The sequence below is a fragment of the Lampetra fluviatilis genome, chromosome 34 (assembly GCF_964198595.1).
Source record: "Lampetra fluviatilis chromosome 34, kcLamFluv1.1, whole genome shotgun sequence".
In the NCBI taxonomy this organism is placed as follows: Eukaryota; Metazoa; Chordata; class Hyperoartia; order Petromyzontiformes; family Petromyzontidae; genus Lampetra; species Lampetra fluviatilis.
Genome location: NC_136308.1, coordinates 11557222 through 11578951, shown reverse-complemented (window position 1 = coordinate 11578951; position 21730 = coordinate 11557222). Strand labels below are relative to the sequence as shown.

Here is a 21730-nt window from a genome sequence, read left to right as displayed (position 1 = left end):
TTTAGAAAGTGCATTTATTTATTTATTTTGGAAATAAGAAGAGAAAAAACCCTTCACATTTGCACGGTGACAATTTCGCAGTCAAGGTTATTTTGACCTTGGCTAAAGGTCACGCATTAGCTCATCATGGATCCCACAAGTCCCCCGTTCTAAACAGTCACGAGTCAAGCCTCCATCATCATCACCATCGGCCAAGATCTATCCACCGCTGGATTAAGGCCTTTCTCTCTCACGGTACTGCGATGCAACAATCTTTGCTGTGCCCTCGCACGCGAGCGCACATACGTCGCTCCATCTCCGCGTTGCGCGTCCTCCCTCGACCGCGTCCACCTTCCTGTGGCTCGCCACGACGACTACGACTCGAGTGAGTCCTTGTGGCTGGCAGACTCGCGCACGTGCCGACAAGCGGGTGTTCGTCTGATGGAGTGTGACGGTGCACACAAGACAGCATCAGCTCTCAAGGGCTGTATCTCACAAGCGGCGCCTCCGATCAGCACGGATGGCTGCGTACGGTGCGAAAGAAGTTCAACGTACATTGCGTACTGCTCATAGACTAACACCCATAGGCGCAACACTGCCCATAGACTCGACACAGCACCTCCGATTAGCACGGTTAGCTACGTATGGTTGCGAGAAAAGTTCAACATACATAAACTTAACGATTTTTATTTTACTAGGTAAGGCTATATGCAGTTCGTTTTCAGAAGAGGTCTGGCCATTACAAGTGATTGCTCTGAAATGTATAGCAGCCAAATACCCTAAACGCGACCACGGGGAGAGAGACACAAACTCCAAATATACAGCAGAAGGCGTCAGGGTCGAGATTGAACCCACGACCTCCTGCAGACCAGGCGAGGTGGTTAACATCTCCGGGTCCTCCGGTTTTCCCCTCCACATTTCGAAACATCATGCGTTTCGAGTATGTGGCTGCTATACATTTCCACGTGATAAGCCACTTCGTTGAGCTGTCATTTGTGGCCAGGTCGCTTCAAAAAAAGAGTGGGCCTTACCTGGTATTTTTTTTTATTAATATGGATGAGATCATCGTAATTATTATTATTTGCGCTGCCTTTTTAGATAAGAGCGGAGTGTTTGCCAAGATTTGGCTCATCAGGTGTCGTGTATTGCATGATCTATGGGTTACACTTTGCTCATGCCTAATGTGTTACGCTGGTCGTGTTAGCGACTTTGGCTAATGATATGTCCACACTCAGGAGAATGTAAGTCACGTGTCCTTGTCAGCCACGGGCAATCCGCTGCTAGATGAAGGACTTCCGAAGCCGTTACCATCTGTCACGTTTCTGCGATGTAACCTTCCACAGAGCACCTACAAACGAGCTGATTTCAAAAACTAAACTATAATCTACTTGACACGTAGGCTTTTCGCGAACAATATCATCCATAAGAGGTTTTTTTTTGGGTTAGAGCGCGTAAATATGTGTGGTCACCACATCTACGCCTCTATGTAAGGAACAAAACAGGTGGACTTCTCCACAAATCTGGCTGTCGCCTGATGAAGCTAGTTGTAATTACTGGCGAAACGTCGTACTCAGATTGTAAATGTTGTGGCTTGGCTTTCCAACACACTGGTGTGCTGTACTCGTGACGAATCGGCATGTTCTGTTTACGTGACAACCCTTACTAGTTGGCTGTCGGGTGATAGCGGGTTTTAAGGACACATTTATATATTTACGCGAACTAACCCAAAAAAAATCTCTATTATAATACATTTGCATTTTAGCAGGTAAGGCCCATTGAGCTACGTCGCTCTTTTTCAGAAGCGACCTGGCCACAAATGATAGATCAACGAAGTGGCTTATCATGTGGAAATGTATTGCAGCCAAATACTCTAAACGCGTGGTGTTGATTCTAAAATCTGGAGGGAATACCCGGAGGACCCGGAGAAAAATCCACGCGGCCACGAGACAAGAGAAATGCAATGTACGAATATACAGGCATCATGGTTGGGATCAAACTAACAACCTCCTGCATACCAGGCGAGGTAGTTAACGTCTCGCCACGGTGACACCCATCGTTCCCTCTCCTCCGTGAACGACCACCCAGACTCGCGACATTCCTCGACTTCCACTCCATCACTTCTTGACCATCTACTACCAGACTCGTGTTTCTTCACAGTTATAATCGCTTCTTCAGCCTGCATTGTATGTTCCCTAATTCACATGCTCCTCCGTATGGTCGCTCAATGTAAATCCAAGATAGCATTCCTCCATGCTCAGATCGACCTCGTGGGGAAAGTTCCCTCACGTCGTGCCCCCAACATATTTGCACGATCACTACGTGGACGCCTCAATCAGTTGTTGATGTTGGATGTGCAAATAAATGTACATCCCACTTGTGTCAATCCACTGTCGATTGAAAATGAAGGCCGTCCCGTGCCTTGTGGTGCCCATGAGGGTTTCGTTGACCATACTTCACCGCGCTGGTCGCATGCGGATTGAAGGTGTTACGTGAGGCTGGGAAGGCTGTGGGCCAGGAGATTGGGAGTGGGTCTCCCTGCACTGCCCTCTGCTGCCCGCAGCGCCGATCGCGCCTGTGCTCTGCGCAGGGATCAGCCATCCAAGCAGGGCATGAGGCTGGTGAGGACTTGGGATGGGTGACCACCGCGCCGGAGCATGCCAGGTGTTGTAGGCATGAGGCTGGTGAGAACTTGGGATGGGTGACCACCGTGCCGGAGCGTGCCAGGTGTTGTAGGCATGAGGCTGGTGAGAACTTGGGATGGGTGACCACCGTGCCGGAGCGTGCCAGGTGTTGTAGGCATGAGGCTGGTGAGGACTTGGGATGGGTGACCACCGCGCCAGAGCGTGCCAGGTGTTGTAGGCGTGAGGCTGGTGAGGACTTGGGATGGGTGACCACCGCGCCAGAGCGTGCCAGGTGTTGTAGGCGTGAGGCTGGTGAGGACTTGGGATGGGTGACCACCGCGCCAGAGCGTGCCAGGTGTTGTAGGCGTGAGGCTGGTGGCCAGAAGGCAGCGGTGCTGGAGAGACACCAACCTTGTGTATCGCGTGGTGGGGTTTTGTCCGCACGGCTTCTCTGGCTTGCTGACGAATGAAAAATTAGCGAATGCCGATTGGCGTTTCTGATTGGTGAATGAATGAATGCGGAATCAGCGGAGGATGAGAGAATGGGTGTCAATCTGAGTGAATGATGCGGCGCTGAAGTGAACTGAAACATTCCGTGTGGGGGCTGAAGGTCTTGTGCAGGGTGCACGTGTGCATGAGTTTGGATGAATAGAAAGTGGAAGAAGCCCTTTCTTTGATTGAACAAAATTGAGAAACAGCGTTTTGTTTACTGACTCATAACATGTTAAAGTTAACAAGTTAAAACGCGAACGAGTGAATGATAGAGAGTGCACGGGCCATGGGTGATTAAACTATTTTACTTTTATTTTACCAGGTCAGGCCCACTGAGCTATACAGCTGTTTATCAGAAGCGACCTGGTCACAAATGATAGCTCAACGAAGTGGCTTATAACGTGGAAATGTATAGTGGCGAAATACTCTAAACGTGATGTTGATTCTAAATGTGGAGGGAAAACCGGAGGACCTGGAGAGAGAGAGAGACACCGCAAACTCCAAATATACAGCAGCAGCAGGCGTCAGGGTCGGGATCGAACGCACGACCTCCTGCGTACCAGGCGAGGTAGTCAACATCTCCTGTTATGTCGGTGGCTATGCACGCGGCTGCCTGCAATCCAGCACAGTGGAGGCGGCAGCGAGGGTTGTGGATCACCGCACTGATGTCGTCAAACTCCCTTCCCGTGGGCGCCGGAAGGCGGTACAGCAAGGGGACTCATCGCCATCTGTTCCATCCGTATGGGGATAGAGCGTTGCCCCCTCGCGAAAGGCGTGTAGGTTTTCTCCGGGTTACCTCCCATACTTTGTATAATTACGATAATAGTAATAAACACGACTCGCCGTTGATTGTATGCGAAAAGCATCGTCAAATAAACACGCAAAGTAGCGGCAGCAGGGCCCTCCTGAAGACAAGTCATGCATATGACTCAGCCACGGGATACATAAGTAATATCTCCGTGCAGTGTAAACAAATTAGTTAAAGCAACGATTAAGTGGCTCCGCTGCCTGATTTTCACATGAAATCGTTCCTTCACCCAAAGACTAGACATCTGTGAAAAAAAGAGCTTTATTAGCTCATAAATAAATATTATGATTCTGAAGGTGCTGCTGATTTTGGCGGGAGAACTGATCACGTGCCGAGAGAGCCAATCAGTGCGCTGATCGCGAGCTGTGAGAAAGTGAGAGAGCCAATCAGTGCACTGATCTCGTGTTGTCAGAGAGGGTGAGAGAGCCAATCAATGCGCTGCTGAGAGAGTGAGAGAGCCAATCGATGCGCTGATCGCGCCGAGGTCGGCTTCACCTTCACGCCGCTCATCGGTGAACCACGCGAGGGCGGACGCGCCGCTTTGAGTTCACCCAGCGCAGATAGGCACCGCTCGCCTCCCATTGGTCGCGCCGCATCCCCGCGTGACCGGATTCCGCCAATCAGAGATTTGACTCGGGACGCTCGTCACTTATATGAAGTGGGAAATATAAGAGGAACCGGCGAGGCCTCCACGTCTCCGCGTCGCTCCTCTCCGCTGGGCCTCGCCCCCCGTGAGTTTCCCAGGCGCCAGATTCCTCCCTCGGGGCAGACTCGAATCTCCCCTCGAGCGGAACGAGAAGTGTGCGGCGGTACGGGGCTGCCGATCAGGATCCCTGCGTGACGCCTGTCTCGCCTGGCCGCGGTGCCCGCTCCCCCCGCACCTCTTGGGTAGAGTTTTAGGCGAGACCGAGGAGGTTCTCCGGTCAGTTGCGGGCCTCAGCTCAGGTGCGAATGAACCGCGCGGGCTTTTTAACAAACATTAAAATAATAACATTAATCTTAACTACTGTGTAAGATGGTATAGGCTAACATATAGCTAGTAGTAGTCGTAGCGACGAAATGCATACTGGATGTGTGCCGGCAGTGGAAATATCTGGACAGATCCGGGTGAAATTAAGCTCTGGGTAACATCTGTGGGTCGAGATTTGAAGTTTTCGCGACTGCAAGGATTCACACTCTTTGGTTTTTTCGGTAAAGTCACGTAGGTAAAAATTTAAACTAAATTAAATCACTACGTTTCGGAAGCAACACACGTTTCCGTCATCAGGTAGGACAACCACAGCAAAAAAAATAACCACAGCAAAAGAATATATTAAATTTTGCTGTGGTTGTCCTACTTGATGACGGAAACTTGTGTTGCTTCCGAAACGTCGTGATTTAATTTAGTATTTTATTTTCACCTACGTGACTTTACCGAAAAAACCAAAGAGTATATGTGGGTCTCTATGAGGCCATGAACATGTGACTACATGGACCTCGAAGCTAGCCCGTGGGTCTCTGTAAGTCTGCAAGTCTATCGATCTGCATGTAAGTATATGCATATTCTCTTGTCGTGCTCTGTACATCCGAGGCATCATTTCTCACTGAACGTTGAACAAAGGGGTTCCTCGCGGAGTTCTCGATCCTGGTCGTCAGGAGGGTGCCGGGATACATTTCGGTGCATGAGCAATGGAAGCTTCGGCTTCGTGTGGGAAGAACAACCGCGACACCCCCACCTCGTGCACGAGGGGAGAGCTCAATGGGTCCCGCACGGGACGGCTTTCACGACCACCCCCGCTGCCATCTGCTGGCCACCCGCCCGCGCTGAAGCACCGAGCACAAAGACAAACACCCCCCGCGTTGTCGCCTCAGACTGTTGGGGCAAGCGCTGTTGGCGAGCAACGCCGATGCTATGAAGGCCGGCACAGCACACGAGGGGGTGGGTGGCCAGCACCACGTCCGGCCGCCTTTGTCTCCCCAGTGGTGATGTGTACACACCGCACCGGGTACTCGTTTGAGGCTGAGTCGACCTAGGGGAGGCCCAGCAGGAGTCGAAGTCGGGGCGCCGGGTTCGTAGCGCGGCGCGCTAACCGCTGCGCCACCGCTCTCCACAGTCGCATGCCCTAACGTTCAGCACGAGTAGTGGAGAGGTCAAATAATGATTGATTCTGTAAGTGACGAGGAAAACGCATCGTAACAGACATCGGTGCAGAGTTTCAAACGACGCACAGAGACGTGAACAAAAACCATCACCGGTTACTGAAGCCACTGCATTGTTGGTTCCCCGTGTCCTCGGTCACCATCCAGTTTGAGCAAATGTGACTGGCAGGCAGCAGTGGGCATTAGCGACTGCCGATGAATCCTGATTGTTATGAAACCGTTACACAGTTATCTCTGTGTCTCACTGCTCATGTCAGTCGGTCACATTTGCTAAAATGTATTTGATGGTGACCTAAGATAGGAGGACCATAATGCAGTTCTTCAGGAACTGTTGATGGTTTTTGCTTAAGGGGCCGTCCATAAATGACGTCACGCGATTTTGGACGAATTTTTTACCCTCCCCTCGTCACACGGCGTCACAAAAGTCAGACCCCCCCCTCAAATATGACGTCACAAAGCTCTGCCCCCCCCCCCCCAAAACCATATTTCCGTTTTTTAAATAAAACATGCTTCAAATCGCTTTAAACTATTGTCATTGTAGTGCGTATTTAATGTGGCGCTGCACTCTGATGTAGGAGAACACATTTATTAAAAAGTATATTTAATTAAGTAGAACGTGTTGTCTATTTAAAGTTGCGCATTTTGATGAGACGTCACATTTCTCAAACCCCCCCTCGTCACACATCGTCACAAATGTCTGACCCTGCCCCCCTAGGTGCGTGACGTCATTTATGGACGGCCCCTAATGAACGTGGGCCGAGTGCTTCTCGTACACGTGCTTGTTTGTCACGAAGAGCTGCAGATTATTGAGATGTACCCTTTGTCCCTAGAAGCTGCACATCTCTTGGCCTTGTTATGACCCGCACGGTGTTGCCCCCTGCTCTATGTGTGGCACAAAGTTTGACCTTCGTGTTGCCTCATTGCAATTCCCTTTCAACTATGATTTCCAACTAAAGTTCCAAACAATCCTTCCTGTAAAGTTTTAGTTGTTATTCGTCGCTTATGCTGGTAAAAAAAACGGGCAAAATGCATCTGGTTTGTGCAAAAACTTGGTGGGGAAAAAACGCTTAAAAGATTAGCCTCGCCGATGTGATGTCACAAGGCGCACGACGTGCAAAGTGATCTTGCGTCAGTCGGCACGTGTCACGCTCATTACGCTGGTTGAAACGCCTCGTTATTATCGTTAATTACAAAATGCTGTCGAGGAATAAACTTACGGTGGAACGCACGACAGAATCCGTGCGGTATGCAAGATCTTTTCTAGCTTGTCATTATTTTTTTTGTTTGTTTTCCTTCACAGTCTGCCATGGCCACGCTGAGGTTCGGGCAGCACGTGGTGAGCGCCACCGTGGTATTCTTGCGGAGCGAGCTCTCCTTCGCCATCGTCAATCGCAAGCCCGTGCTTCCGGGCCGTATCCTGCTATCATTCTCCCCCCCGCACGCGAGCGAGCGCGCACCACCACTTACGAGCCCAGAGAAGCAGGGATGGTGGTTTTTGTTTGGATTTGTTTGTCCTGCGAAAATAGGGAAATGAGAAGCGAGTTAGTGGGATGTTTATTTATAGCGGCACTATCCGCAACCGCCTCCCCCAAATCCCTCATCTGCAAACTCTAGATGAACCAAAATTCCGCTTCCAGGGCTCATTCTGTAATCGAGACCACGTAACCCTAACCCGACCCCTCCACAGGCTCCCAATGCAATCCTAGATCAATATAAATATCGTACTCTCCTACGTCTCCCCGCTCATCTCACTCCAATCCACTTTTCTCCCGCAACTGACATCTTCTGTCGAAAGCCCCAGTCAACCTTCACTCTGGATCTCCCTTTCCCAAACCATTTGTGTTGACCCACTCACTTGGTTCAACTCCAGGCTTAAGACCTTCGTTTTTTTCTGCCTATGACTGATGGCCTCTTTATTTCAAATAAACGCGTGCACTGCTTCCTTGCTTCATGTAGAGATGTGGACGCACTTAGACGCTCTGTAAATCCAACTTGTATTCAGAGCCACGTGAAAGCCCGCTGAGAGGCAATTCCATCAACATGTTGCATTCGTTACAGCAAAATAGTATGGTAACGTAATCATTTTAAGAATACAAAAATTATGATTGTGTTGATATATTTGAGGTGAACTTAAACACAAGTAACGCTTTGACAATATTACAATCTGTGTACTTCCTCCTACTGTAATGTACGTGACATGCTCGTGGAATTACCCTGTCAAGATCAATTGCCTCATTTTTAAAATACATCTGGTTAAAACAAGCAGCACAGGAGGTGGCCGGGTGACTGAGGTCTCGGAGACTGAGCCAGTGCCGCCGAAATCCTGAGTTCGAATCGCGAGTTTCAGATCCCAACCGTAGTTTAAACTGGGTTCTCAAGTGCGCCAAATTGATCATCTTGGCCCAGTCGACAACAGTTGGATTTTCCCTTAATTTGGAAGAAAATCCATCTTTGAAAATTTAAATATCAGTTAACTTGACATGTGATGAACAAACTCCACAGGGCACCATCAAACTTATTGGCAGGTCGACAATTTATAAACGCGCATGGGTTACCGTCGATAGTGTATTCATGATGTGTCTTGTTTTTACATGCCGTGGTATGTCAACCATTCAGGACTGCAATTTAGATAAAAATCATTTGCCCGCCTGTCTCGTTAAGGGAGAAATGCTTATAAAATACCGTGGTGTTGGACGTACTCTGACTGTCTTCTTTCATCCAAGTTGGGATGGTGGCGCTGGTGCATTCGGTTTCGTGCACTTGTCAAACCATCGAATTGTTCCATAAATGAGCCATATTCTTACAAAGCTCTAGATAATCACCTTCAAAATCACGCCCCATACGTATCAATTGGGTGGTTTCGAACACACACCCCGGGGTTATTCTCTCTTGTGGAGCTGCTCATATATTGAACACGAACCGGGATCCTGATGGCTTCCAAATGCAACACGAGATGTGACGTTGGGCGCCCCTGTGTGAGACGAGAACGAACGCTGGCGGCGACTTTTGGTGCCCTCTTTTGTAGAGCGCGCCGAAGCCATCGGCGTCTCTCTCATGACCCCCTCGCGATGCGACAGACTGCCGGGCACCTGCGCGGGAGCTCGTTTCGTCGGCCCGGCATTGCGGTAGATGTTCCTCTTGGTGCGCGTTCCCTCCCTTGGCCGGCCACTCCGGCATCGGTCTCGACCATCACCCATCATAGCCATGTGTCCCACCCCAAGCCCACTTTTCTTCATTAGATATTTCTCTTAATTTTGTTCGTGTTCTTGAGTGTTTTTATCGGTGCCCCTAGCTTATATTCACGCGATCTAACCAAACAAAACAAGTCTACTACGTGTTAAACTGCCCTCTAGCTTTTTCAATCATCATACATTCCCCGTGTATTCCATGGCCGGATCGTGAGAGATGGCGGGCGGCTTGGGGAATGCCTTCACTCCAGCAGTGGATCGGTCACGGCTGTTTCTATTCTATTCCTGCGTGTGGAAATATGTTGAGGAGCTGCCAAATGCCAAAGTGAAGGTCTGCTGGCCATGACGAGAGGTTCCTCAGGAAAGGGAGTTCGTGTCGTTTTGCTGCTTCTCCGAAGAAGCGCAAATCACAGTGGTTTAATGTATGGTGCACAGTTTGGGTTGCATGGCCACACCAACACCGTGGCTCGTCTTTCATTTAATAATTATCTGTCGTCATCAGTGATGACGATCATGACAATGACACTATGTGACACACGTTCAGAAACCTGCATGCTGTTGACAAAGAAAATGGAACAAAAGCTGAGAAGGGTGCAAAAAAATTAGCACGGGAGAGATGCATGCTTGGAATCGTGCTGAGAAAAAGAGGAACGCATGGATTAGCGATTTGGAGTACGACAGGGCATGGAATAAATCAATCTCTAGAACATTGAGCGCCCGCTCTACTCGCCGTGGACGATAAGTAGTTGCAATTCCAATGGGATGTGCTCTTTCCTTCTATATTAAGTTGGGAACGTGTCGTACCGCACCCTTACGCTACACACCAAAAAACTAAGACCGATGCCCCGTGTAGCCTGAACAGACTGTAGGGGAAAGTGCTTTTAGCGAGCACCTATGAAGGCCGGAACGGCACACGAGGGGGTGGGTGGGTGGCCAGCACCACGCCCGGCCGCCTTTGTCTCCCCAGTGGCGATGTTTACACACTGCACCAAGTACTCATTTGAGGCAGATTCGACCTAGGGGAAGACCAGGACCGGTGTTAGCCGTGAGCGAGGATTGAATTCGGGCCGCCGGATTCGTAACGCACTGCGCTAACCGCTCCACCACCGCTCCACCATCGCTCTCGACAAACCACATACGCATGTACCCGCCATCTCATTTGGATATAAGTGAAGTATCCCAGCCGTGCGTGCGCTCATTAATCCTATGAATCCTTCAAGCAGGTGACAGCCTCACTGAGACAACACATTGCATATGCCCGTAGCGTATATACAATTAGGAAAATTGCCGTTGCTTTGTCAGCTATGATGTAATGTATGAATGCACGCGCATATACGTTGGAAGGTAATCTATTACCGGTAATGCATTACCGCGGTGAAGTTTCTGAATAAGAGTTATTAGTTTATGATTACATTGTGCCCGTAACAGCCTTGAATCTCACTATGCGCGTGCATACAGTATGCTGTTTAAAGATGAGATTTTGTTCGCTGATTAAGATATTGGAATATATTGTGCAAGTAGCATATTGAGCATGCTGCAGTAAGGCCATTTTGACTTGGCAATTCGTTATTTAAGAGGTGAGTTACCTGAATAAAATTGTATGAGCAAAACAGGTTCGAGATCAACTGTTATAAACAGTTAAACCTCATACCAGCAATCATGTTCTGGAAATTAATATCACCCCGGCAACCAGGTTCCAGAGTTAAACATCGCACCAGCAATCGGGCTCTCTAAGTTCAAATTAAAAACAGTTGAACAATGTAATAAAATGTAACGGATAAACATTCTCTGTGTGTAACAAATTAGACATAACGCTGAGAAGCATTTGTATATTATCCAAGCGTGCGTGTGCGTGAGGACACCGCGAATAGATGTATGTTCGCTTGGAGTAAAAGCTGGCAGGAGGCTGCGTTTACGACCTCCAATGTGAGAAACCCCATTTTGCCGAACCGTTCCCAGGGTGCCGTTGTTGTGCTGCTCGGCGAGCGCAGAGGGCCACCTCTTAAACCCGTGATTGCGCCGAGGGGTGATCATTACGGCAAATACACGAGATCTGGGTGTTCCAGAAGGGGAACGAGCCAGACGCGCCGGAAGAGCGCCGCACGCCACATCGCAAACAAAGCTCGCTTTTGTGGAACTTATTTTTCCTGGTGAGTCTTCGAAAATAACTACTCTGGAAGGAGGTCCATTATTTCGTCCGTAATAACCGCCGGCGGACATACAAGGTGGAAAGATAAACCATCCGGGACTTTTCTTGGGAATTTGTGTCCTTGGGGGTGGGAGTTGTGGGGGATGGAATTTGTGCAAAACGCGGAGGTGGGAGGTCCGTTTCGACGGAGCGACATCGGCTGCTCACGGTGGGAGGCCTCAGTCGGAGCCCCTATCCCCCAGTTGTGCGTGCCGCAAATGCGTTTTCTTGAGGAATCTTCTGAAAATTGGGCCATTTGCACAGAAAGCACCCCCCCCCCCATGCAATTTCCACACATGCTTGCTTTATGTTATTTATTATTTAAACATCTATAACGTTAAAGATGTGTGGCGGCCGTGACGGCGTAACGGATCACAGGCTGGACTTGCGATCCAACGGTCGCCGATTCAACTCGCTATATCTAGGCGCGACGGTGGTGGTTAGAACAATGGGGCCGGTTTCTTTTACCCCCCCTGCCCCCACCCTGCTCATCTCCACAGCGTCTGTCCACACAGCAGCTGCACGAATGGGTCACACCGGGGGTAGTCGATCGGCAGGCCGTGTGTGGCGAGGTGTCGATGCAGAGCGACGACTACAATTTCACATTCAGGTGGTCAAGCCAGCAGACAACCGCCTCAGGAACAGTGGAGTAGTATCACCGTAATGCCTCTTTCGTATTTGTGAATCGGGGCATTGCGTCGTTATACGTTGTACTACTGTGTTCTGGATGACCGCGGTCGCACACTACGACTGAAGAGTTTTAAATTTTCCATTTGTGCATCAGGTATCCGTATCTTGCAGCCACGGTTTGCGCAGTGGATGCGATTTAGGGTGGACCATACGGCAATACATGCTATACGGCTCTCTCAGGCTGGCTCCGGTGGGAACCCTTCTGCCAACAGTGGCGCACGAGCAAGATCTTGGCAGGGCTGCACCTCTTTCCATTTTGCACGATAACAAAGTACGTTTTTGAACACGGCCCATTATTTGGCGATGCGTTCATTACGGACGTATTCATCCTGGGCATGTCGAGTACGCCGATCACTTTCTCAAATCATCTTTGGGACATCTCCTTTATGAATCACGCCCGTTCCCGCCACCGCAGCCGCGTAATGATTTTTTGCCGTCGTGACCTGAAATGTCCCGCGCGTGTAAAACGTCATTTATCATAAACACACGTTTTGTGTGTGTGTATGCGTGCGCGTGTTATGTATTTTTTATGTAATGCCCCTTGAAGGTGTCGTGTTTGTGTGACCGATAATGGCATGCAGCCCGGCGTCACCGCCTCGCTCGGTCCCGCGCCATTATTAGATCCCACACCTTGGCTTGTGCATCCTCGCGAAATAATTTAAATGAACACGGCCGAACGTTTTGATTTATTCACGTGCCCCCTGGCCCTATTCCCAGGGAAATGCGGATCGGCCGAACGAAGGAGGGGAGGACCACCACCCCCACCACCCCCACCACCTCCACCCCCCTCCCCTCTCCTCCGAGGTCATCGCAGAGTGAGGGTCGTGACCCACGTTGCTGTGAGATGCTGTCACCCCGACGTCCGAGTGCGCTTTTCTGTGCCGCCTCTTCAGAGTTTTTCCCCGCGAGCTCTCCCAAGAGCACGACTCAAAACTCAACTTAAACTATTTTCTATTTTACAAGGTAAGGCCGACTAAGCTATGTAGCTTTTTTCAGAAGCGACCTTGCCACAAATGATAGCTCAATGAAGTGGCTCATTGTGTGAAAGTTTATAGCAGCCAAATACTCTGAACGCACGTTTCTAGATGTGGAGGGAATAACCGGAGGACCCGGAGTAAAATCCACGCAACCACAGAGAGAGACACCGCAAACTCCAAAAATAAAGCAGGCATCGGGGTCGGTATCGAACCCACGACCTCCTGCATACAAGGCGAGCGAGTTCACATCGCCACGTGGCGCGCGCTCCTGCGAGTGTCTCTAGGAGCCAGGCGAAGAGCAGGAATGCTCAGCCTGGAAGAGGGCGTGAGGATTACAAGTGGCCGTACGCCGCGATCTGCACGTACAGTGTAAGGTCCACGTCAATCGCCTTCTATAGCTTTTTTTCAAACAAAATGTTTAAGGTTAACAATCGTGATTCAGAGTTCAATAGAAAGAACGGTTGCCCGTTAGGTTAGTAGTGGCATGAAGTGCGGCTACTCTCACCTCCACCAAAGACGCCTGGTCAGCTCCAGAGAGGACCTCTCTATGCCTCCCGCTCTATTGGAGGACCTTCTGCCGGCAGTGGCGTCAGCGCGGAAAATCGACATCGGGGCAACCCTCGTGTGCTCGGTCGCCACGTTGTCCCATCGCGCCGTGTGTGTCCTTGTTTCCTTGACGACGACGGCGGCGCCAGACGTGCTCGTGTGCCCCTTGCGCCCCGCGGAGCGCCTGTGCGACCTCCGACCCGACGAGGTGAGCGACCTCTTTGTAACGGCGCAGCGGGTGGCGGGGGCCATCGGCAAGCACTACGGAGCACCGTCGCTCACCCTTGCCGTGCAGGTAACCTTCGCCAGCGCCCGATGCGCGACCGAGGTGGTGTGATGTCATCGTCCTCGCCTGGTATACAGGAGGTCGTGGGTTCGATCCCGACACTAACGCCTGCTGAAAATGTATGGAGTTTGCGTCTCGCTCTCTTTCCCTGTAGTTGTGTGGATTTTTCCTCTGGGTCCTCCGGGATTTCCCCCCACATTCAGAAACATGCATTCAGATTATTTAGATTATTTTACTGCTATAAATGTTGACATGATGAGCAACTTTGAGCTTTCATTTGTGGCCAGGTTGCGTCTGAAAAATAAGTTACCACCTCAATGGTCTTTGCCTGGTAGGATAGGGATGCTTTAGTTTTATTTCGATGTTTTTGGGCGATTCTTATTTTTTTTACCTTTCCTGTACTATCGTGTTTTTTGTACTGTTTGTTGTTGTAACGTTCTTACCCCATGCCCTGACTAGACATCTGTGAAAAAGAGCTTTATAGCTCATCGTGCAGTATAAAAAGTATAAATAAATACAGGCAGTCCTCTACTTACGATGGAGATGCGTTACGACGACCCCATCGTAAGTCAAAAATATCGTAAGTCGAAGATGGCCTAGCCTACCCAGGAGTCTTAAAGAATGGTGATAATTTAGCAAAACAGCAATTTACAGTAGCGTGCTGTATAAACTCTTTACTGTACGTATTTATTAATTACAATACTGTATTGCACAGTAAAATGTAAAGTAAAAAAAACAAGGTAAATTCTTAACCTACCTATATGAACTGCAATTTAATAGAAAGTTTTTTCAGGAAACAATCCTATCTGCTATGAAAACTTTTAACATGCATTGAATGTATCGTGCCTCGTACGCTGCTGCGTTTGACTGCCGCGCGAAATTAAAAATGTTATTACAATTTTGTCGTATCGCCATCGTAAGATCGAAATATCGTAAGACCGTAACTCGGGGACTACCTGTATTCTCATTTTGGCTCCGACGGGGTCATCGTCCTCCAGCGCCTTCTGCCGAGTGATGGCGACGAAAAGCTCCGTGTGTCCCATCAGGCATCACTGTCAACGGGTCAACGACACCGTCGCCTCGGCTACTACCTCACTCACCATTGCAATGTTATAAAAAAAAATTGTACGAAACTTAATTCACTTTTGTTTCCCGGGAATGTCGATGCTCAACTAACAACAAAAAAGATAATAATGTTGAGTTCAAAATAGAGCGGCGACGTTTGCGCAAATCGCTTCGGGCAAATCGCCGCGGAGAGCCACAGACGGGAGCGGCGAGGCGGGCGAGCTGGCGCCCACAGTAGCCCAAGTTCGGTTTGGGGAGGGCTTCTACGCGGAGGAATACCGAGGGGACAATGCTGCATCCCATTCAGATGAAACGGGTACAGTCTACAGCTCTAGCTGTGCATTCTCTTCTAACGTGGTAATTGTTGCTTTCCCGAAGAACAACCGTGGAAGAATCGCGTTCTAATATATAAAATGGGGTAAAGCAGAGTCCGTGATAACGCGCGAGGTGCGTACGCAGGCCGATCAAAGACTGAGGGCGCGTGGGCAACATCTAGAAGCATCCAGCAGCACCCCGCCTTGTGTGATGCTTCGCCGAGGCAGCTGTACAACCGCTTATTCCTCGAGCACAAAGTAGTTCCATTCACTTGATCGCGTGAAGAAAACAACGCGCGTTATAGTAGAACGGGCTGTACTGCCTTACCCCGCTGTGCCAGGATACGGCATCTCCTCGACGCGCGTGGGAAGGGAGTTTCACAACAACATCACTGCGGTGGTCCGCCAACCCTCGCTGCTGCCTCCACAGCGCTGGGTCACAGGGAGCCCACGTGCATAGCCACCACCGCCCAGCTACATTTGTTTAAATGTGTGTTGGAAACTCATTTTTGGTTCATAACTAAAAACACCTCGTGACATACGATTTATGTAAGTGGCACATTGTACATCTTTGTTTGCTAATTGTGCATTGCAACTATAAAGGATATTTTCGATGATGACCAGTTATGATGATGGCATAGGCTTGTGCTTTGAACCCCGCTGGTCCACGCTGGTTAATACCGCAGGTTTGTCCACCGTATATGGTTACAGTGGACGTTACGGGATCCCGTGACGTCGTTCGAAAAGAGGCCATTGTGCGCCGGGCGTCATGGTCCAACTTGGCTACGTTTCTTTTGTTTTGTTAAAATCACCTGCAGATTATTCAATTGGGATGATGGCACACACAGCAACGTTGCCCCCCACCCCCCCTTACTGCAAAACTGCCGCCGACTGCATCTATGAAACACGCAGGCGCCTCCGTTTACAGTAGCCGTGCGCCTTTAAGAATTCTCGCACAAATGCGGCACATGTACTAAAGCGTAAACAACAACAACAACAACAACCGTCATCGTTCCCTTGCCTCCGTTGATGGCCGTGTTGATGATGCGCGACATTGGCACGGTGTGCCACTTGTGTCCATTCCGCTTGTGTTGTGCTGCTTGTGCCGCTTGTGCGTGTGTGTCTGTGCCGCTTGTGCGTGTGTGTCTGTGCCGCTTGTGCGTGTGTGTCTGTGCCGCTTGTGCGTGTGTGTCCGTGCCGCTTATGTCGTGTCGCTTGTGACCGTGTCGCTTGTGCGTGTGCCGCCCGTGTCTGTAACGCTTGTGTCTGTAATGGTTGTGTCTGTAACGCCTGTGTCTGTAACGCTTGTGTGTGTGCTGCTTGTGTGTGTGCTGCTTGTGTCTGTAACGCCTGTGTCTGTAACGGTTGTGTCTGTTACGCTTGTGTGTGTGCTGCTTGTGTGTGTGCTGCTTGTGTCTGTAACGCCTGTGTCTGTAACGGTTGTGTCTGTAACGCCTGTGTGTGTAACGCTTGTGTGTGTGCTGCTTGTGTCTGTAAAGCTTGTGTCTGTAACGCTTGTGTGTGTGCTGGTTGTGTCTGTAACGCTTGTGTGTGTGCTGCTTGTGTCTATAACGCTTGTGTCTGTAACGGTTGTGTCTGCAACGCTTGTGTGTGTGCTGCTTGTGTCTGTAACGGTTGTGTCTGTAACGCTTGTGTGTGTGCTGCTTGTGTCTGTAACGGGTGTGTTTGTGCGTGCGTCTCTCTCCCCCCCCCCCCACTCCAGGATGGCCCGGAGGCCGGGCAGACTGTGAAGGTGAATGGCATTGAGCATCTCCCGCACAAACAGCAACACACACTCCATAACAATACGAACACGGATACATTATTCATCGCGCCTAAGCTCCGAGCATTTATTATGTCGGGAGTCTCGGTAATGCTCCTCTTGACGTTTTACACGTGCGGGACATTTCAGATCCGACGGAGGCACTTCTGCGTTGAGCCGTGTCACGCAGCAGACTCGCCGCGATGTTTAACATCTCCACGGTTGGCTACGTACGGTGCAAAAGACGTTCAACGTTCAAACATTCATTGATTTACGATTTTATCCCGCTGTCATCCGCGGATCAGCAGGCAGCGATCGCTGACAATACGTAGATTTGTATCGTTTTCGAACTCCCGATGAACTTTCGGGGCGAGGGAAGATCGTTTGAAAGTTATCCAATTTGCAATTCACTGAAATGAAATCCCTGCCGCGAGTCTCTTAGTCAATGCAAGTCGGTGGTCCGTAGTGCTCCTGACGCACGTGCTGTCAGCTGCACGAGCGCTAATTAAAGTAGCTGCTAAATTATGACGTCTTGCAACTGCTGTGCCATCCGTTACTCCGGACAACATGTTATGATTCACTGATGTAGTGAATTATAGATACGTAGAACTTCACTTACTGCTTCTGAATAAGTGTTTTATTTTATTAAATGAGCGACAGTAAAAATGACTGAATAATTTGTCATGGCCCACGTACAGAATATTGTCGCATCGCCGCGTCGCGGCAATGCTGCGATCTACTTCCTGTCTGTCCATCCCCCTATCTCTGTATTTCTCCCTCCCTCTTCCCTACATCTCTCTCCATCCATCCCCTCCCATCACTCCATCTATTTCTCCTAAAAACAGCCCTCCTCCTCCTAAGGCATCGCCGCTTTCCGTCCCGCCTCAACGTCCCCCTCTAACCCACCACCGAAGGCCCCGTTGCCCGGCGAGATGTCGGAAAGTTTGCCGCGTCGGCCGGCGAGCCGGGTCTGTGAGATGCCCCCGCCTGACAGCCCCTCGTGTTTTCTTGTCTCGTCAGCACGTCCACGTGCACCTCCTGCCGCGCCACGCCGGGGACTTCTCGCGCAACGACGACGTCTACACCGAGGCACGGGGCGCCCAACGCTAGTCACCGCACTCACTCCACTAACTCCGCCACGCTCGGAGGGTTTTTATTTGTGACAAAGGTTTTTTTTCGTGGTTAGATCGCGTGAATTATGAATGTGTCCGTTGACCCACCCCCAGCTACTGCTGTGCTGAAGTAAGTAACTAAATGCCACGTTTTGTTCACGTGACAAGCCTTGCCTATTGGATGTGTCGGGTGTTGGGGGTGTTAACGACACGGTTGTATTTACGCGATCTCGCCCGAAAAAAAACTTACGGATAATATTGGTCGCGAAAGCCTACAACTACTTCTACTACGAGTTTTGTGTAACCGGAGTGGAGGACCCTGGGAGGAGCGGGATGGAATCTCGTTTGAATGAGGAGCGACCTGGCTCAACGCAATGACGAGAGCAGCCACATTTGAAATAAGTACGGCAACGAAGCGAATTGAGAAATCGGAGCAAAATTGTACGGCGTGATGAGCGTGTGTCGTGGGATGTGACGGGGACATGGTGAGGGTGTGTCGTGGGATGTGGTGAGGGTGAAATTAAATCAATCTCAATTCATTTAATTTCCTGTACGGCTCGCATCAGTGGCAGGTGGCGTCTGACCCTGCCTTTAACAAAACATGTCGTCTCAACATCACGGCTGGGAGAGACGGACGGGTGTGGCCACTTCACCCTCTCCCACGCCAGGGTGGTTGTACACCACCACACTGCTCCACCACCTCCCCACCACACGACCACCAGCTATGAAGGGCAGCACAACACAGCCGGGGGTAGACCAGAGCATAAAACACAAAGGTGGCCTGGGCATTAGTGCCAACCACGCCACCCCTTCGTGCGCCCTGCTGGCCACAATAATTGCTCGCTAACAGCTCTCTCCCCCGCGCTACGAAGCCCGGGCGACCCGAGTTCAATTTCCACTCGCGGCCGACGCCGGTGACGATTATCTGAACCGCTCCTGGGACTGCCCTGGGTCGACTCAGCCTCAAATGAGTACCTGGTGCGATGCGCAGTAAACATTGTCCATTGTGAGACAAAGGCGGCCGGGCATACACCCACCCACCCCCTTTGTGCTGCGTTCCGCTCTTCATAGATGCTAACTTGCTCAACAGCACTTTGCTCCACAACAATCTGTTGCAGTCTAAACGGGGTGTCTTTGTGTGTGTGTGGTGTGTGTGTGTCGTGTGTGTGTGTGGTGTGTGTCGTGTGTGTGTGTGGTGTGTGTCGTGTGTGTGTGTTATGTGTGTGTGGTGTACACAGCTGCAGCACCACGACAGAGTGGAGAGCGAGGAGGAGGCGCCCTTCCGAAGTTTGCCCGACATGGAGCGAGAGGCGGCGGAGCTGCGAACCTACTTCACGTGACACCACGAGGGAGCTCACACCTGCTTCACGTGACGCCACGAGGGAGCTCACACCTGCTTCACGTGACGTCACGAGGGAGCTCACACCTGCTTCACGTGACGTCACGAGGGAGCTCACACCTGCTTCACGTGACGTCACGAGGGAGCTCACACCTGCTTCACGTGACACCACGAGGGAGCTCACACCTGCTTCACGTGACGTCACGAGGGAGCTCACACCTGCTTCACGTGACGTCACGAGGGAGCTCACACCTGCTTCACGTGACGTCACGAGGGAGCTCAAACCTGCTTCACGTGACGTCACGAGGGAGCTCACACCTGCTTCACGTGACGCCACGAGGGAGCTCAAACCTGCTTCACGTGACGTCACGAGGGAGCTCACACCTGCTTCACGTGACGCCACGAGGGAGCTCACACCTGCTTCACGTGACGTCACGAGGGAGCTCACACCTGCTTCACGTGACGCCACGAGGGAGCTCAAACCTGCTTCACGTGACGTCACGAGGGAGCTCACACCTGCTTCACGTGACGTCACGAGGGAGCTCACACCTGCTTCACGTGACGTCACGAGGGAGCTCACACCTGCTTCACGTGACGTCACGAGGGAGCTCAAACCTGCTTCACGTGACGTCACGAGGGAGCTCAAACCTGCTTCACGTGACGTCACGAGGGAGCTCAAACCTGCTTCACGTGACACCACGAGGGAGCTCAAACCTGCTTTAACACGTGACGCCACGAGGGGAGCTCAAACCTGCTTCACGTGACACCACGAGGGAGCTCAAACCTGCTTCACGTGACGTCACGAGGGAGCTCAAACCTGCTTCACGTGACGCCACGAGGGAGCTCAAACCTGCTTCACGTGACTCCACGAGGGAGCTCAAACCTGCTTCACGTGACGTCACGAGGGAGCTCAAACCTGCTTCACGTGACGCCACGGCGCGGCAAACCCGGCACCCCCCGGCACGAGCGCAAGACCCTTGCAATGGCTGGACACGTTCCGGCGCGATATGAATGTTGTTGTTATTGCTGCTTAGTGAGGCACTCGCTAACATGGAGCGCCTGTTTAAGGCTGTGCACAGGACGTGGTGCGGCTAGCAGCAGCACGCCCCACACCCACACACCCGGCATGCTAGAGCCACACACACACACACCCACACACACACACCCACACACACCCTCACACACCCACACACACCCACACACACCCTCACACACCCACACACACACCCACACACACACACCCACACACACACACATACACCACACACACCCACACACACATACACCACACACACACCCTCACACACACCCTCACACACACCCTCACACACCCCCTCACACACCCACACACACCCACACACACACACCCACACACACACACCCACACACACACATACACCACACACACACCACACACACACACACCCACACACACACACATATGTAGTAAGTTGCAGGAGGCTTGGACGACGTGGTTGGAGGCACACTTATTTATTAATACCAACTTGTATACAGTAACGGGAATACACAGCACTTGAAGGGGTATCGTCCCCTTCACTCGTCTAACAGGGAGACACAACGTCTAACCCCGCTAACCTACGCCCGGGTCCTCCACTACGGAGCTAGGGGAGGCTACCTATCCCAGCCCTGGTCAAGCTGGGATCCCGGCACCCTGAGTCTCCAGACTGGCTCTTATAAGAACATCAGTCTGGGCTCTCGGGGCCACGCCACCGGCTTGCCCTGGTCGGTCCTGACAAGGACAGCGAGCCAGGGGAGCTCCGGGGCCTATGCTAGCTGGTCTTCACTCTTCGCTGGTTAAAGCTAACATTCGACCTCGAGCCCTCCGGCTCACCACCTTTTATAGCACTCGGCCCCCGGGAGGGGCCCGTGGGGGATGCAGGTGCGGACGTCGGTGTGAGCACCTCCTCTGTGTACGGCCCTAACCACGCCCCTTGTGTTTGTTACCCATCCGTGCCCATACATGTTTACAATTACACCTCTACACATACACCCACACACACACCCACAAGACAAAGATAAAGATCCCCTGTATAGCCTTAAAAGACTGTAGGGGCAAGTGCTGTTAGCGAGCACCTATGAAGGCCGGAACGGTACACGAGGGGGTGGGTGGCCAGCACCACGCCCGACCGCCTTTGTCTCCCTAGTGGCGATGTTTACACACCGCACCAGGTACTCATTTGAGGCTGAGTCGACCTAGGGGAGG

General features: G+C 51.1%; 1 protein-coding gene across 5 annotated transcripts; it reads left to right on the top strand.

Annotated features, from left to right (window-relative positions):
- Window positions 1-19974, top strand: FHIT (fragile histidine triad diadenosine triphosphatase). 5 transcript variants are annotated; one of them, XM_078872529.1, is made up of 7 exons: window positions 4339-4631; window positions 5752-5818; window positions 7340-7451; window positions 13778-13923; window positions 17017-17046; window positions 18076-18144; window positions 19406-19974. In XM_078872529.1, the coding sequence occupies exons 2-7, from the start codon at window positions 5792-5794 to the stop codon at window positions 19505-19507; spliced, it is 486 nt and encodes a 161-aa protein (XP_078728655.1). In that variant the 5' UTR covers window positions 4339-4631; window positions 5752-5791; the 3' UTR covers window positions 19508-19974. The 5 variants fall into 5 exon arrangements, with proteins under 5 accessions (XP_078728659.1, XP_078728657.1, XP_078728658.1 ...); XM_078872533.1 differs by lacking the exons at window positions 4339-4631; window positions 5752-5818 and adding an exon at window positions 1-234 and having other exon boundaries at window positions 19406-19970; XM_078872531.1 differs by lacking the exons at window positions 4339-4631; window positions 5752-5818 and adding an exon at window positions 451-512 and having other exon boundaries at window positions 19406-19970.
- Window positions 19975-21730: the final 1756 nt, after the last annotated feature.

Excerpts from the sequence above, each read along its gene's own strand:
- FHIT (XM_078872529.1), top strand. The coding sequence starts at position 5,792 with ATGAAGGCCGGCACAGCACACGAGGGG. Across the intron at positions 5,819-7,339 it reads CCGGCACAGCACACGAGGGG|TCTGCCATGGCCACGCTGAG; the intron begins GTGGGTGGCCAG and ends TTTCCTTCACAG. Across the intron at positions 7,452-13,777 it reads CAAGCCCGTGCTTCCGGGCC|ACGTGCTCGTGTGCCCCTTG; the intron begins GTATCCTGCTAT and ends CGGCGGCGCCAG.